Raw genomic sequence first — 15,034 nt, forward strand, 5'->3', positions numbered from 1 at the left:
AACCCAGCGCGCTGTGACACTGATCAGCCATGCTGCTATTATAAAAGTTTAACCAGTCATGAATCACATAATAGAAGAAGACACAGACCTGAAGCTTCAGCCTGCGTTAGCTCTGTTTCTGATTTTCACTCCAACATGACTCACTGTTAAATATAATGAGAAAATACTAGCAGTAGTGCTTTTAAAAAAAATTTCATAAAGTTGATAGTTTCTCTTTCCACCTGCTGAACCGGCTTCTGCTTCGTCTTTGCTCTGTTTGACCTCTGACCTGGGATCAGTGTTTGGGAGATTACAGCTTCTCATTAAATGTTTCATAGATTCACTCCTCCTAACACATCCTAACCCAATTTCACTGCACTTAAACCCGTCTTAATCATTTTAGACGTGCAGAAATCTGAAAACTGCATGTGCATTAATGCTCCCCAGCACTGGTTGTCCTGCTGTTCTAACCTGTTTGTTGCTGCTTCCTCTGCTTTTCTCTCGTGTCTGTGTTTTGATCTGTTTTCTTGGCTTCCCTCTGTGCTTCCTGCAAACTGCTGTCTCTGTGTGCGCTCTGCATGGCGCTGCTGCAGTCGTGCGTCTCTGCTTCACCCTCTCAGTCTGTCACTGTGGGGCCTTCCTCGTACTCCTCTTCTTCCTCACCCTCACACCCCGAGCCACGCTCCGGGCAGCAGCAGGTGAACACGTAGACACACAATTGTGTTAGTGTTTTGTTGTTCTTGTTTTTCCAGGTGAGTCGTGTGTCAGCTTTTATTTTTGAGTGATATGAACGGGAGCCTTCATGAAGCACAAAAAGCCGACTGCACAGAAACGTTTCCAGCTGCTTAACAAATCCAATTACATTCAGTGCTCAACACTGGCAATGAATAAATGAACAATTAAAATATAATCTAGTGTTGGCTGAGGAGGAAGAAATATTCCAGGTTTGATTGGCAGCCTGATAATCATCAACATCCTGAAAACTAAGAACAGCACACGATGTTCACTCCACCGTGAAATGGATTAAAAGATTACTCGCATGTAAAGGGAACCCAGCTCTGTGAGCAATAAAGGGACCAAAAACAAACAGATTTCCCCTCAGGTTTGTCAAACAGAAACATTTACAAAAGCCAAAGAAATCCCAGTCTGGTCTGTTTATGGTCAGAGTGTGTCAGGGTGAAGAGGTCAGGTTACCTGGTCATTTTACCAGGTAACTGTTCAGAATATATGAGATATTTATATGATGAGGCTCTCAGGCAAACAGTTATTCTAAACTTTTTAAAATCAATATTGAGTCGACATGTTTGATTTACTCGTGAATGCAGTTGGGACTGAGTGACTCTGATGCACATCTCAGCTACGTCACTAAAACAGGAAACGTGCAGTGAAACCTAATGAACATCACCATATGGTCCCCAGTGATGGTTCATAATTTAGTTGGTTATCAGAACTTATGCAGGGCTCTCCTCCTCCTCCTCCGGCGGGGCTTCACATGGATGAATTGCCAAAACAAAAAACACAACAAAGATCGACTTTCATTATATTTGCTGAGATGTTATTGGCTTAAGTAAAAGTATCTTTAGCGTAGAATAAAATTACTCTGTTGCAATTAAAGATGCATAAATGTGAAATACAAATGTGTAGGGAGTATTTGGGTGGCATTAGTTGAAGCGAATTTTTGTAAGACTACAAATTCTTTTCATAATTGTTTTGCAAAATCTCAGAAACTGGGAAAGGCCAGTGAAATAAAATACTGATTAAAAAGTGAAAAAATCATCTGCTTCAAAGAAACTCCAGATGAAATCGTCAGTGCTATAAATCAGGATGTTTGATGTTTGGATGTGTATGAATGCTGGGACCTCACTGCCGCCCAAACATTAGCTTTTTCTGCCGCATGAAGCACCTGTTTTTGCGCTCATGTCTCGTGTTTTCACTCCTCGGTCGTGAGCGTCATCTTTAATTTTTGAATTGTTTCTGCTTCTTCATTCATTCACATTCAGTTGACAAATGGTTTTGACCATCACGGAGCCCAGGACCCCCACCTCCACCCTTCATACTTCTCCTACTCCTCTCCCACCACCACTACCACCACCTCTCCCATCTCCTCGCCCTCCTGTTCGTCCGTTTCACCCACGTGGCCGTGGTCTCGCTCAGGCTGCGGCCAATCAGGAGAGTTCCTGCCTCTCAGCCCCTCGGGGCTTGGAGTGATCCCATCATCCAGAGTCCCGTCCTGGAAGGTTTGATCCTCATTCTCCCCGATGTCCTCCTCTTTTCTTTGAGTTGATCTGTGTGTTATTTTCTCTTCTTTCTTGATGTCAGTTCATTCTCTCAAAAGTTTCTCATTTTCCAGTCAATTCAATTTAGGATCAATTTCACCTGATATTTTTGTTAATTTTATTCCTGCTTATCTTTAAGATTAAAAATTGAAACGTAAACTTTAAAACAACATTGATTATCACTATACAGAGAGCCTTGCTTACCTGTGCTGGTGACAGGTGTGAGTTTTCAGGTTGTCCATTTTTCAGGTACTTTTTTACAAAACTCCTCTCACCACCAGGTGGCAGCATTTTACCTAAAAGCATTACCCTAGCTGTTCAGCTGAGAACTACAACTTCTACTTTCAAATGTACATAACTTCTAATCCAGTGTTTCATAGCCTGTAGCCTTGTTGTGATAATGCAAGCTCGAATAATTCTGAGATTTTTCATGTTGTGTTTGGGGCAAATCGGATTCTTCATTCATAAAGCTGAGAATGCAGCCCGGTCCTGCAACACCCACCGGACAGAGACGCCTTTAACATGATGCCATAGCTGTTTCCTCACATTCTGTCGACGGGTTCATTCAGATGTCAAATTGAATTGTTGCCCACATGCTAAATGCATTTAAAGTCTTCTGTACATATGTACGAATCAACCACAACATTAAACATCTGACTAATTTTGTGTAGGTCCCTGTTATGCTGTTAAAACAACTCTGACCTATAAGGACCACAGCGAGTGTTCTGTGGGGTGACTGGCTCTGGGATGGTGACAGTCTGGTCCTTTCGGCCCGCTGGGCTGTGGGACAGGGTGTCTGCTCTGGTGTTCTGATTGGATTTGGGATATAAGGACTTCTCCTCAATGACTTGTTCTTGTGGCGTATCCTCTCCTGATGGGGGAGGCAGCTGCCGTTGGGGAGTGTCATTGGAGGTTTTTGTTTAGGTGGGCGGTATGCGATAAAGTCCAATCCTTATGGACACCAGGACGCAAGTAAACGATCAGCGTCGATTCATTTCACCTGTGTGTGGTTTTAATGTTGTGGCTGAGTTGTAAACTCCAACTTCACTGGGAGGTGGAGGCATCCAACTGCAAGGCTGTGGTTTACATTTTTACAGTTTATATAATAGCTTCTACTTTTAAAGGCGTGTTTTGAGGTGCGGCCTATAAAATGGTTTGGTTTGCTTGCATAGACCTCTGGTGTTCTTGCAACAGTTTCCAAATGTTTGCTCACAGCAGCAAACATGAGCATTTTTGTCATTTCTATAAAAGAAACATCCCTCTGTTCATGCTTCTATTTGGACGTTTGACTAATGGACAAAATTAACAACAATATTAAAAAACTATTTTACTGTTATTGATGATATCTTCCTGTGTAGGATTGGGCCAAACCAGGCCCGTACGATCAGCCCATGGTTAATACCCTGAAGAGGAGCAAGGACAGGAGAGAGACTACAGATCCCAGCAGCCACCAGGGTGCTGATGTCACCACACCAGGAGAGGAGCCAAACAGGGGCAAAGGAAACAACACTTCATCATCCCCCAAGGTCGGACACAATGACCAGCAAAATGCCAAACAAGTCCTTGAATAGAAAGTCACATGACTAACTGGGAGCATTCTGATTGGACAGACGAATCCCAATAATTCACATATTCCCGTGTGTGTGTGTGTGTGTGTGTGTGTGTGTGTGTGTGTGTGTGTGTGTGTGTGTGTGTGTGTCTCTCTGACAGGTGGACAGGGAGACCCGTGAGGAGCTGGCCAGAGCTCTGGCCCGCGGCCTCCAGCTGGACATCCACGGCTCCAGCAGAGATTCCCTGCAAGGCTCCAGCGGCTACAGCAGCCAGACCAACACACCCTGCTGCTCAGAGGACACCATCTCCTCACAGGGTAAACGTACTTAACTTACTCCCACCAGATTAATTAAATACAAACTACTTCACAGTTTAACTCCAGCAAAGGATGCGTTGCTGCTAAGCTCAGCACTAACTTTATTCAAATGTTCACTGGACCCAGAAACAAGCCTGAATTGAATCACTGAAAAACAAACTTCCGTTGTGTCTCTTCTGAACGTCTCAAATCTCGCTCTGATCTAAACTCTAAACAGAAAAAATCTAATTAAAGTTAACGTGAATTAAAAAGACTTTAATTATATAATATCTGGGGAATGCTTGAGATCATCAGCTGACTCTGCTCTATTCAAACAAATTCTGTTATCGTGCTAAATTCTCCCCCCTCCTGGTCTCTGTAGTATCGGACTGTGACTACTACTCTGTGGGAGCAGATCAGGAGGTGGAGCAGCAGTCCTCAGACTTTGATAAATCCTCCACCATCCCGAGGAACAGCGACATCACCCAGTCCTACCGCCGCATGTTTCAGTCTAAACGCCCTGCTTCCACTGCTGGCCTGCCTTCCAACCCCTCTGCTGTAATCACCCCGGGGGTTGCTACTATCAGACGGACACCGTCCTCCAAACCCAACTTGCGACGACCATCCGGGGGCCTCAACCTGGGCCCCATCCCCATCAAGCCCCCCATGATCCCAGTTAAGACTCCCACTGTGCCTGAACACCCTGGATTCCCCAGCAAAGCAGCGTCAGAAGACGGCAACACCCCGCGGACCCCGCTAAGCCCGGCCACCACTCCTCTGTCACCAGGCAGCAACGGGTCATTGTCACCAAAGTCTGTCCCTTGGGAGATCCAGCACATGGGCAAGGGATCGGATCCTCCAACCCCACCTCCACAGCCCAGCGGTCGGTCATCAGAGTGGGAGCGTCGACCCCTCCCAGAGCTCTTGGAGGAAACAGAATACGCTGAGGTGGAGGACTTTCTGGTGGCCATCCGACGAGGCGTCAAGCTCAAGAAGACGACAACCAACGACCGATCAGCACCAATGATTCACTGAGACTGCAAAGGTTGGTTTGACATGAGCCATTTTGTGTCCCTGGCTGAAAATACTGTTGGAAGGGACACAAAATGGTTAATGCTAAGTAAAAGCAAATCGCTATGACATCAAATGGATGCCAGTAACAGGAGGAAGTTGCCCAGAGACTCTGATTGAGGATCATTTTAGAAATCTTGTCTTTTAGCAGTGATTACAAAAAAATGTGCATTTTCACAGTTTGGCCAAAGAGTAATAATATTTGCATTTAAATCAAACAAAGACCGAGTCCATTGTCAGCTGGGATCGCCTCCAGCCTCACCTGCACAGGTGCACAAGGAGAAATTTTAAGTAAACTTTCCACAAAGTGTTGACTGGACTTGTTAAGCACATCTCCCTTTAAAATCAGTTCTAGTTCCTGCGCGAGGCCGAGCCAGGAACTCTGATCCGAGATCGTTTCCTCAGGGCAACTTCGATAACAGAGCGAGGGAGACGGGATCATCCTGACGACCGAGAGACGCCTGGACAAGGTCGACCTTGTAGCAGGAAAAAAGAGGCTTAAATGAAATGAAATCCTAATGTTGGGGAGAAGTGAAGGTAGAAGAAGAGAACACTTCTCAGACAGACGACGCTGAGCTGGGAGGAGTGATGGAATATTTTCGAAAGATCAAATCATTATTTGTATGTACATATTTCTATTTTGATGTGTTTGTATGTTTTACACCCTCGTAGTCTCCCATTTCCACTAAAGGTGCCAAAAGCCTGTGTGCTGAATACGACTTACATATTTAATGCTGGATTTTCTTTATGTACAAACATGAGTATGGTGTTTGACAGAGAGTTGTACTTGGACACCACCTGAAAGAGGATTTGTATATGTAGGGCAGCGTATTGAAGAGTGGCGTGTAACCATTCGCAACTAAGGATTTTCTGTTGTTACAGTAGACTGACCTGCATGTATTCAGTTTGCCTCAGTATAAATGATCCTTTTGCCTCTTAAACCGAATAAGAAAACCCCGGCAGCAGGAGAGGATCAGGAACTCTGGATGGAACAACTCGAGGTTAAGGCTGCTGTCCAAACAACGTCCCGGCTCTGAATTTCTAAGCTGAAAACAATACTGCAAGGTGCCGTTGGAGGTTCATTTCCTCTCACTGCGATTCTGTGCTTGTCAAAAGCACTTTGTGAAATTTGAGCAATTTAAAAATGCACAAAAATACAGAAACACCATTAGCAACGCAGCATGGCCACAGCGTGCGTCAGCCAACACTCCAAGTCCATAGCAGTGCAGTAACAGAGGCTACCACAGTTTCCTCCTGTGCTACTGCGTATCTGTAGTAAATACAATCATGTGGATTTGTGTATTGGTCTGGTGTAATAGAAGTGTGCTGATTTAGGAGGCACAGATTTAAACAGTTGTGGATGTTATTTTAGTGAAGTTACTGCTCGGTCAGTGCTTAAATTATTGGCCTGTGATCTGATGTTTAATGCTTAATATCTAAAACGCAGAAAATCTGGTCTATGTTGTATAACTCAGTCGTAGTTAGCACTTTTTACTAAATACTGAAATGTGCAGTGTGCACATATTAAATTGTGTGTAAGCCAGAAATGTGTACAAGTCTAAGGATAGCCGACTTCCCAAAAATGCCAAATGACTGCCCTGAAAGAGCAAGACGGTTGAACACAGTCACTTTGGAAGGCTGAACGTGGTCGGTCGACCCCCCCAGTATTCTGCCTACAAGTATAAACGGTGTCATGTATAAAAATCTCTAAAGAGAGGAGATGCACAACACGCTGGTTTGGAGTTTAGCTTGTTTTTAGTCCCAAACTGTTACTTACTAGCCTAAAAACACCAACTGTTCAGTGTGTGGAGGTGTTTCAGGTGGTGCGGGACACGCTGTGGTAACCATGTTGGAGGTCCAACACTTTATACAGCTATGAAGTCAAATCCTTCACACGCTGATCCACAGAGTGCCGTTCACGTCTTATTCATCTTGGTCCTGAAATTGTCTCCAGTTCAGAGACTGCTCGAAAAAAAATGAACAAAAGTAAAGTCAAATTATTATTAACGCCCACTTCTATTTGAGCTTTGATATATCATCACTTAGAAAAGTGATTCTACGAGTAGTCCTGTCGTGCCTCATCGTATTTTACAAAAATTAAGATCTGATGCTAGTGCACGACTGCACGAGCTCATCCCATCAAATTTAGAGATGCCATTAAAAATAACCAACAGCTGTCAATGATTGGTGAGAACAAAGCTCTAATTGATGTTTTTAAAAACACTGAGCCTCAGCTGCCTGTGGACCTCCACAGTGACACCACACGAGGCCGACGTGACCCACCAGGAGATCCTCTTAGCTGCACACAATCAGACCCTGCTGCATACTAATATGAATATAAGTCCAGTACGTATGTATACTTTAACTGTACTAGCTTGTTAATACATGTCAGATTTTAGCTGTCAGCAAGCTGAAATACACTAAAACTCCCATTTCTACCAAATAGCACTGCTAATATGTAGTCACCACATAATTATTACGTGCTTTAAGCATTTATTAATTTAAATATTCCCATCTTTTTCGTTTGACCTGTTGAGCATATAAAACCTATTAACGAGACTATATTTAATATGCATGTCGTCTTTCGTTTGCTTTGTTTAGCTGAGCATAATGATTTATTAGCCTGCTTCTCTCCTCTGTTGATCCAACTCTTCTGGACCAGGATGCAGTGTAGATTCCTGCAGGATGCAGAAACGTTTCCTGCTGTGTGTGACGGTTGTTTGACGCCCTGTACGACGACCGAAGCCGGCTTCGTTTTTAAAAAAAATCCAGGCTCATTCTCCTGTGCAGGTTTACAAATCCAGTCGTGTGTGGCTGACGCGATAACAAGCGTATGAAGCTGAGTGTTTGAAGACTCTGTAGATGTTTGTCATCGATGATCCGAGTGAGGCCGACACACACTGAGGATCAGAGGAGCGTTAGAATTCCCGTCAAAGCTGGAAAATGATTCGTTTAAATGTGTCACACATTCAGAGCGCACCGGGTTAGAAAAACCAAGTTAGATGAAAAGCCAGCGACCCGGTCCTCAGTGTGTTGAGACGCCACTCTTGTCCCCGAGCTGTAAACACAGCAGCTGTCAGTGTGTCCGTTTAACCCTTTAAACTTCAGCCTTTCATTTTCAGATGAGTTGCCTAATGTCTTACCGTATACGCTTAAAGAAGCTCTGGGTTTGATTTCTTTGTATGATACTCCTCCTTCAGGTGCTCTCCTATAACTATGAGGTTTCCCTCGTGCATTTCCTCAACAGATTTTGATGCAGCCACTTTATTTTATGGAAAGTATCAGAATTAGAATTTTGGCCCTTAGATTAATTATCACCATAGTCTCGGGTGCACGTTTTACAAAAAATGCATTTTTAGTCAGTTATCATTTATTGCACAACAACAAAAAGCCTATTTAAAAATATTTCAAATATCTTTCTTGTAAGTTTGAAGTATTATGATTTATTCTGTCAGATGTACACGTACTGTGGTGGATTCTCATTGTAAACGTGGCCACAGATTCAGATATGAAGTCAGTGTTTGTTCATGTCGGCTTTTTATGCTCTCAGATCTTTCAGGCACTGAGAGAGACCCCTCACCACGTTTAAGCCCCACCCACCTGCCGTTGAGCCTTCTGTTTGCTGGACCCATCCAATCAGCAGAAAGCTGGCTTAAAGGTATCTTAAAGAGGGAGGAGCCAGAGTGAAAAATGCATTTTATAAATCACAGATTGAGGCCTAAACTTTGGGACAGCAGTCCTTTACTTCCCCAGTTGCTCTTACGATGGTAAATAAAAGGCGGATTTTAAGGCAAACTGCAGCTCTTATTAATAAAAAGACTTTAAATTAGACTTACAAAAACAACCGCGTACAGTGTGTCAGGTAAAAAGTCTGCTCCAGTTCTGATTTATAAAAGTTATTATCCGCTACGCCTTCGTAGTGAAATGTCAAAAACTAAATCCGTTAAAAATTCAGCGATGAGGTTGAGATCAACAGCTTCGCTAACATCACTCACTCACTATAATAATCACTTTAAGCCGATGTACAAGTGAGGTTTAATTTTTATTGATTTTAATAAAAGTAACGGCACATGAATGTAACTTTTTACTGACAAATTTCCCACTAGCCTTGAACTCAGCATGGCTCCTGTAAGAACAGCAGCTTTTCTCCATCTCATTTCAGCTGTTTTTTAAAACCGTGAGGAAACAAACAGGTTTTATTAAAATCCTAAATCTGCAGCAGCTACAGACCTTTCCAGCGCTGTGACGAACTCACTCCTGCCTGTGGTGCTAGAAGTAAAAAACCTTTTTTATTTAATTTTTTTTACTACTTTTGTAATTCTGTAAATTCTGCTTCATGTTCCTGAATATTAATCATCTTTTTCTATGTAAACCGGTTTTTTGTTGGATCTTGGCTGTAAAATAAAATCGTACGTTCGATGTGCACCTGATGACGAGGGAAACCTGCGCTTTGCTTTTATCGTTTTTTGTTTCTATTTAACTTCATGAGGCTAAAGTAGGAAACCTTTAGTTTGACTGTGAGCTTGGGCTTAAGATAAACGATTGGTTATCTTTGGTCCTACTTTTTCATGCAAGACGTTTTGATTGTCCCTTAATAAACTTATCAAGTACTGACAAATAATTGAGTCTATTTATTCATTCGAGGTTGTTGATGCTCCAAATCACGATTTTCATCGTTTATTTTGTAAATGAATCAGCATCCGATATTACGAAAATCAGGTTTCTTATTCTGATAAAATGATTTAACCAGAGGAAGCAGGAGGACGAGGACGCGCTGGGAAACGTCTGATATGAATTAAAGACGTGCAGGCTTCCGTCTACGAGTCGATCGACAGATTTTATTTGTTCTGGTGAGATTTAAATCAAGTTCTTTGAAATATAAGGAAGTTATTTTAGGGTTTTACTCTTTTGTTCTTATAAATAAAGACATAAAATGACAACATTTCACCATTATGATTATTTAAAGATATGTTTACAAAGTAAATCTCCAAAAAGTTGATTCTGTTCATCTGGATGTAGAAACGTTTCGTCATCATCCAACTGCCTCCTTCAGTCTCAGCTGACTGCAGGTTTTCTTATAAACAGCACATTTGCATAATGACTGAAACCAGCCCAGTGAGGGAACAATGGGCCGGGAGGTCAGTTCCTCAGTTCCTTCTCATGACCATTGATCAACAACCACTGATCAATGGCCATGAGAACCATTCACAGAGAGCTGGGGAATGGCTGCAATCACAGCACAGTTTACAAAGTGAGTTTTGGGTTCAGGTGAGAGTTTACAAGATTTTCTTAGGATTAAACCAGAAATGTTTTAAAGGAATAAAACAAATATACACTCAAAGTGCTTCACACTACATATTTAACCATAGATTCAAGCAAATGCTTCGGTCTGTACACTTTACCTGCATCTCTCCTCTGGGTGAACATGCAAACTCCAGGCGGGGTTTGAACCAGGAACCTGCTCATGAGAAACCTGCAGTCCAGAGCGCGGAAGAATAAGGATAAACCAAGATGGTAATCAGTGATGTGATGAGTCTTTATCCAGCGAGTGTGCAGAGATCCTCAGTCATACTCATGTCTGCTTCAAAACACCAAGCTGAGTGTTCGACCTCAGCAGACCTCATGACCAGTCAGTGATGTCGCTCGGCAGGTTTTGAGACACGCATACAAATGACGCGATTGGACTAGAGCGATGCTGTAACGACCCCACGCACATTAGGTGGTCCTCGATTGTAATGGGGAGCGAAACGCAGTCGAGCTGTGTAAGCAGGTACGAGTGGGAAAAGGGCTAAAAGTGACCTCACAGTGGCTACATCCATCTTTGCTTTACAGTCTGAGCTCATGATTCAAATGAACGTGCTGTTTTCAGGACCTTTAAACACTGAACGTGAGCTCAGTCCTGCTCGCAGCAGCGTGCTCAGCCTGGAGTCCCCAATGAATGAATGAACGAGAGGTCAGTGAAGCATCACCTGCAGAGCCACAAGCAAACACTCGTATTCATTTACTTTTGTTTTAATTGCACATAATGTTGCAAAATACATCCACACATCATCCTTCAACAGTCCAGGTTGTTCGGTACATACTGTACATGCATCAGTGCGCAGCGGCTGTTCCAGACTGTCCACCAGATGGCAGCACAGCACGGCATTCCTTTACCCGACAGCCTTACATGACAAACTTCTTGTTTATAGGCTTCAAAGGATGACTTCACACAATTAAATGAAGGAAAATATCATCTTAAAAAAGCAAAACAAACAAAAAGTTTGATTAAAATCTTTTCCTCGTGTAAAATAAACACAAACATGAGAAAGCAAACGAGTTCTGAAGCATCCTCAGTTTTACCAGGTTCACACAGACTCAGACTTAACTAATCTGTCCTAATGAGACGGGCAGACAAAGAGCTCACTTCCCTCGAGGCTTTTACAGTTAATCCAACGACAAACTTGAATGTCTCCTGCAGTCGAGTCCAAACCCTCATTAAAACACCGTGCAAACATTTCTGTCTGAGCTCACAGCTCTTAATTCCTTTAATTCAGAGGATGCGTTGGGATTCGTGCTTAAAGCGTCTCCGTCCCTCTGAAGACAAACATTTCATAATCTGCTAGAAAAACAGCAGGACTCAAAACCACACATCACAGTTTTTATCAGGAAACTTGTGATGGCGGGAGGACGTCTGAAGAATGTAAGGCTGATAAAAACAAGATAATGATGCTGTGATGATCGACCTGGATCAACCTTCATCTCGCAACTGCTGAACCACACCGCAGCCAACGTTCTCTAATTATCCATCAGTTTGCTTTGGATTGCACAAAACATATTGAACAAAAACTGCACATTATTGCACTGATCAGACATCAAAGCCCAGCAGAGAACAGAGGGGTGGAGCCTATCCCAGCTGTCACAGGGTGACAGGTCGAGCACCTCGTAGGGAAAGATGTCTGATGTAGAATGAGCTGATAGAAGACTGCAGGAGGAAGAGAAGTCCTTCTAAACATCTAACAGCCTGAAAATACTCACTGTGTGTTTTAAGCAGCTGGCAAAGACATTTTCACCTATTAGAAACAAAAACAATCTGATTTTTGCCTCTAAAATGTGAGAATCTGAATTATCCAAGTAAGTCTCAGCAGCTCCTGGAATAATAAGATGATTTCTGACAGTTTGTTAAATCTAAAAATGATGAAGCTGCTGATCAATAAGAAAAGAGTCACTGTGGAAGCCCAAATCAAGCAGCAAACAAAACACTGAGACAGGAAGCTGGGGGCGCGGGCGTCTGAGGATGAAGAGGAGGAAACGCCTGACGTGGGTTCAGCGTCGTTATAAGAAGCACCTTAGAGGTCTGTCGACAGCTGGAGTGTTTAATGGTGACAAAGTCTGAGCCACTTCTCTGACTTTGAATCGCACCTTCTCAGGCACCATCTGCAGCTTCAAGTCATCAAACAAAAGCTAACAAAAAGAAGGAAAACCTGGATGCGAGTGAAGCGACCGTGTGAGAGAACGAAGGAAAAGATGGTGGAGAAAGTAAAACAAACAGATACAGAGCGACCTTGGAAAGCTCAGAACGGAGCCCAGAGCTGAAAATAGAAACTTCAGTTTCCCGAGTGTGCGCTGCCACTGAACGTCTCCTACATCTCTAAGCACTCATAAAAACCATCTGACGAGATTACAGAGCTACACAAGTTCATGCAAACACAGAAATCATTCCTCGAGGTAGCAGATGACACGTTTTCAGATTTGCAGGATGGCGGCGACTCGACGGGGAAGTCCGCTCGCTTCCAGAGCAAGTCGTGACAAAACACTTGTTGCTTTGACCCATGAATAAATAGTGTTTTTGGAGATGAAGTCTGTAAATGTATAAAGTGTCTGCTGAAGAGAAAATTTAAAAATTTGTGCTTTTTTCTTTTTTTTGTTCCTCCAATTAATCAGAGATCAAAACGAAACGTGAGCTAGTGTCTGAAACAGTCGCGTCCGTGTTTCTGCTGTCGGGATGGGAAACACTCGTCGCTGCTACAGCGCCGATGTCTGGGAAGAATAAACCACACCGGCGGTGCTGAGACTGCAGAGGGTTTCCCATCCTCCGAGCTGCCCGGGCGGATTTACACGAGCCGTCTGTGGGAGGGAAATCAAAGTTTTGTTCCACCAGAGAAGCATCGATTCTTCCCATCAGCCCCTGGGATCGAGTCGCAGAGAGGAAAGCCGAACATGTGAATTTCTGGGAACTCGACTAACATACTGATACGGGGGGAAAAAACTACTGGATTAAATGCCAAGCAGCGAAATCAGCACCAAGGTTACGCGTATGTTCGTTTTGCACAGGCCTCTCTCTCCAGGGTCTCCGCCAGCACCGCATCTCCCTTTTTATCAGGTTAAAATTAGGACACATCACAGCGTGAGACTCCAGGATCCCTTTTTTATGCTAAGCAACCTCTGACTGCTGAAACTGTGAAAGGAAATGTGGCGTCAAAACACCGCGTGCAGCAAAACCATTGAAACTGCTCCTGCAGCTTTACTTCGTATCCCTTTGTGAATTTCCACTTGTTCCCAGCTTCCGTGTGGTCTCCTCGCAGATTTGGGCGCTTTAGCTTCACACTGCACGGAGAGCTGAGCTGGTGATGTGACAGCGGGAACAGAGTCCAGGAGTGAATCCATTATTGTGGACGTTTGTGGTGCTGGAATAGTTGGAAAACATGCGGTTGGAGCACAAAGCGACAAACCTTCGATAAGCCATGAAACTGAATGTTTAAAACGTTTTGATTAACGGTGCAAATTCACGCACTGCACCGATCGGCTACCTGCTGCCCACCTGCAGTGACCTAGATCAGCTAAACAAGTTTTTACTACAAACATTGATAAAGTCATGCTGGCAACGAGCAGTGCACTGAGATCTGCAGCCTCACCTGGTCAGGTATGACCAACCGCTAACATCAGCAAGAGATTTTTGGATATTCATAAACTGATATGTGGGATTAAAGCGGAATAGCTGCTAAATTAAACCCAGTTTTCTATTTGTGCTGCTCAACAGAGGCGGAGCAGATTCTCATTTCAGATGATGTGTCACAAAGACGTGCTTTTACAGTCTGAGCCACATCCACACTGGGGCTGCAACAACATCAGATTTTTCACATTATCGTGATTTTAAATCAGCCTGAATTATCAATAAGGATCTTTTTGCTTTCAGTAAATCATATTTAATGCTTTCTCCTTTAGTGATGAGTCCCAATACATCCATACAGATGTGGTTCAGTGACTATTAGAACACTTTCTGCACAGGCAGAAACCCGTCACTGTGACCCATCACCTGGATTATGTCTCCTAGTTACTCCTAGCAGGCTTTCAGGGGGTCACGAGTGGACGTTATTGGCATTTATTGTGTGCTTTTCCTCTTTTTTGGCAAATAAATTACTCTGAAAATGTGCGTGCAGGGACTCTGCAGCCATAAAGATTATAACAACTATGCGGCCGTTTCCTCTCTGCTTTTGCGCCCAGAACACTGGGAATGGGACTGATATGAAGAATCGATGAGAATCGCAGCTTGAACCTCCCGCTGAACCAACAGACGCCGCTTTCTTGGAGCCGACGGTGTAAAAATAACTCTGGTCGCGGTCAGCGGCCAATTACGTTCCCTCAAACTGTACGCCGCCCGAGCAGGATGACAGAGAAACGTCCGACTGTAAATACTTTTTTTTTCTTTTCTTAGAGCTGTGACATCAGCAGTGTTATGAAGATGTAGTGGCGTGTTAGGAGGAGCCTGATGGCGCGTCGCCGTCCTCCTTCTCGTCGTCGTCGCCTAGGAAAAACAGCGGGAACATCCCCAAAATACAGCCGATGGACACGCCGATGGCCTTACCCTGCAGCAGGAGGCGAA

At 43.6% G+C, this 15,034-nt stretch overlaps 2 protein-coding genes across 6 annotated transcripts in view; one reads left to right on the top strand and one right to left on the bottom strand.

Moving 5' to 3' along the window:
• LOC146548534 (protein MTSS 1-like) overlaps window positions 1–9,793 on the top strand; it is a 68,684-nt gene extending 58,891 nt beyond the window's left edge. For 2 of the 5 annotated variants that reach the window (XM_085262694.1, XM_085262695.1), the window contains 4 exons: window positions 1,980–2,216; window positions 3,614–3,781; window positions 3,966–4,122; window positions 4,484–9,793. In XM_085262694.1, the coding sequence (XP_085118820.1) occupies window positions 1,980–2,216; window positions 3,614–3,781; window positions 3,966–4,122; window positions 4,484–5,136 (1,215 nt within the window). In that variant the 3' untranslated portion in view covers window positions 5,137–9,793. Of the gene's footprint in view, window positions 1–572; window positions 678–1,979; window positions 2,217–3,613; window positions 3,782–3,965; window positions 4,123–4,483 lie in introns of all 5 variants that reach the window. The other 3 variants (XM_085262699.1, XM_085262696.1, XM_085262698.1) reach the window with 3 other exon arrangements.
• Window positions 9,794–10,559: 766 nt separating this feature from the next.
• Window positions 10,560–15,034, bottom strand: part of tmem65 (transmembrane protein 65) — a 43,572-nt gene continuing 39,097 nt past the window's right edge. The window contains exon 7 of the mRNA XM_085262707.1: window positions 10,560–15,017. Coding sequence (XP_085118833.1) covers window positions 14,907–15,017 — 111 coding nt within the window. The 3' untranslated portion in view covers window positions 10,560–14,906. The remainder of the gene's footprint in view (window positions 15,018–15,034) is intronic.

The sequence above is a fragment of the Mchenga conophoros genome, linkage group LG22 (assembly GCF_057382185.1).
Source record: "Mchenga conophoros isolate Kocher_MC1m ecotype Shallow Benthic linkage group LG22, M_conophoros_male_GT1.1, whole genome shotgun sequence".
Lineage (NCBI taxonomy): Eukaryota > Metazoa > Chordata > Actinopteri > Cichliformes > Cichlidae > Mchenga > Mchenga conophoros.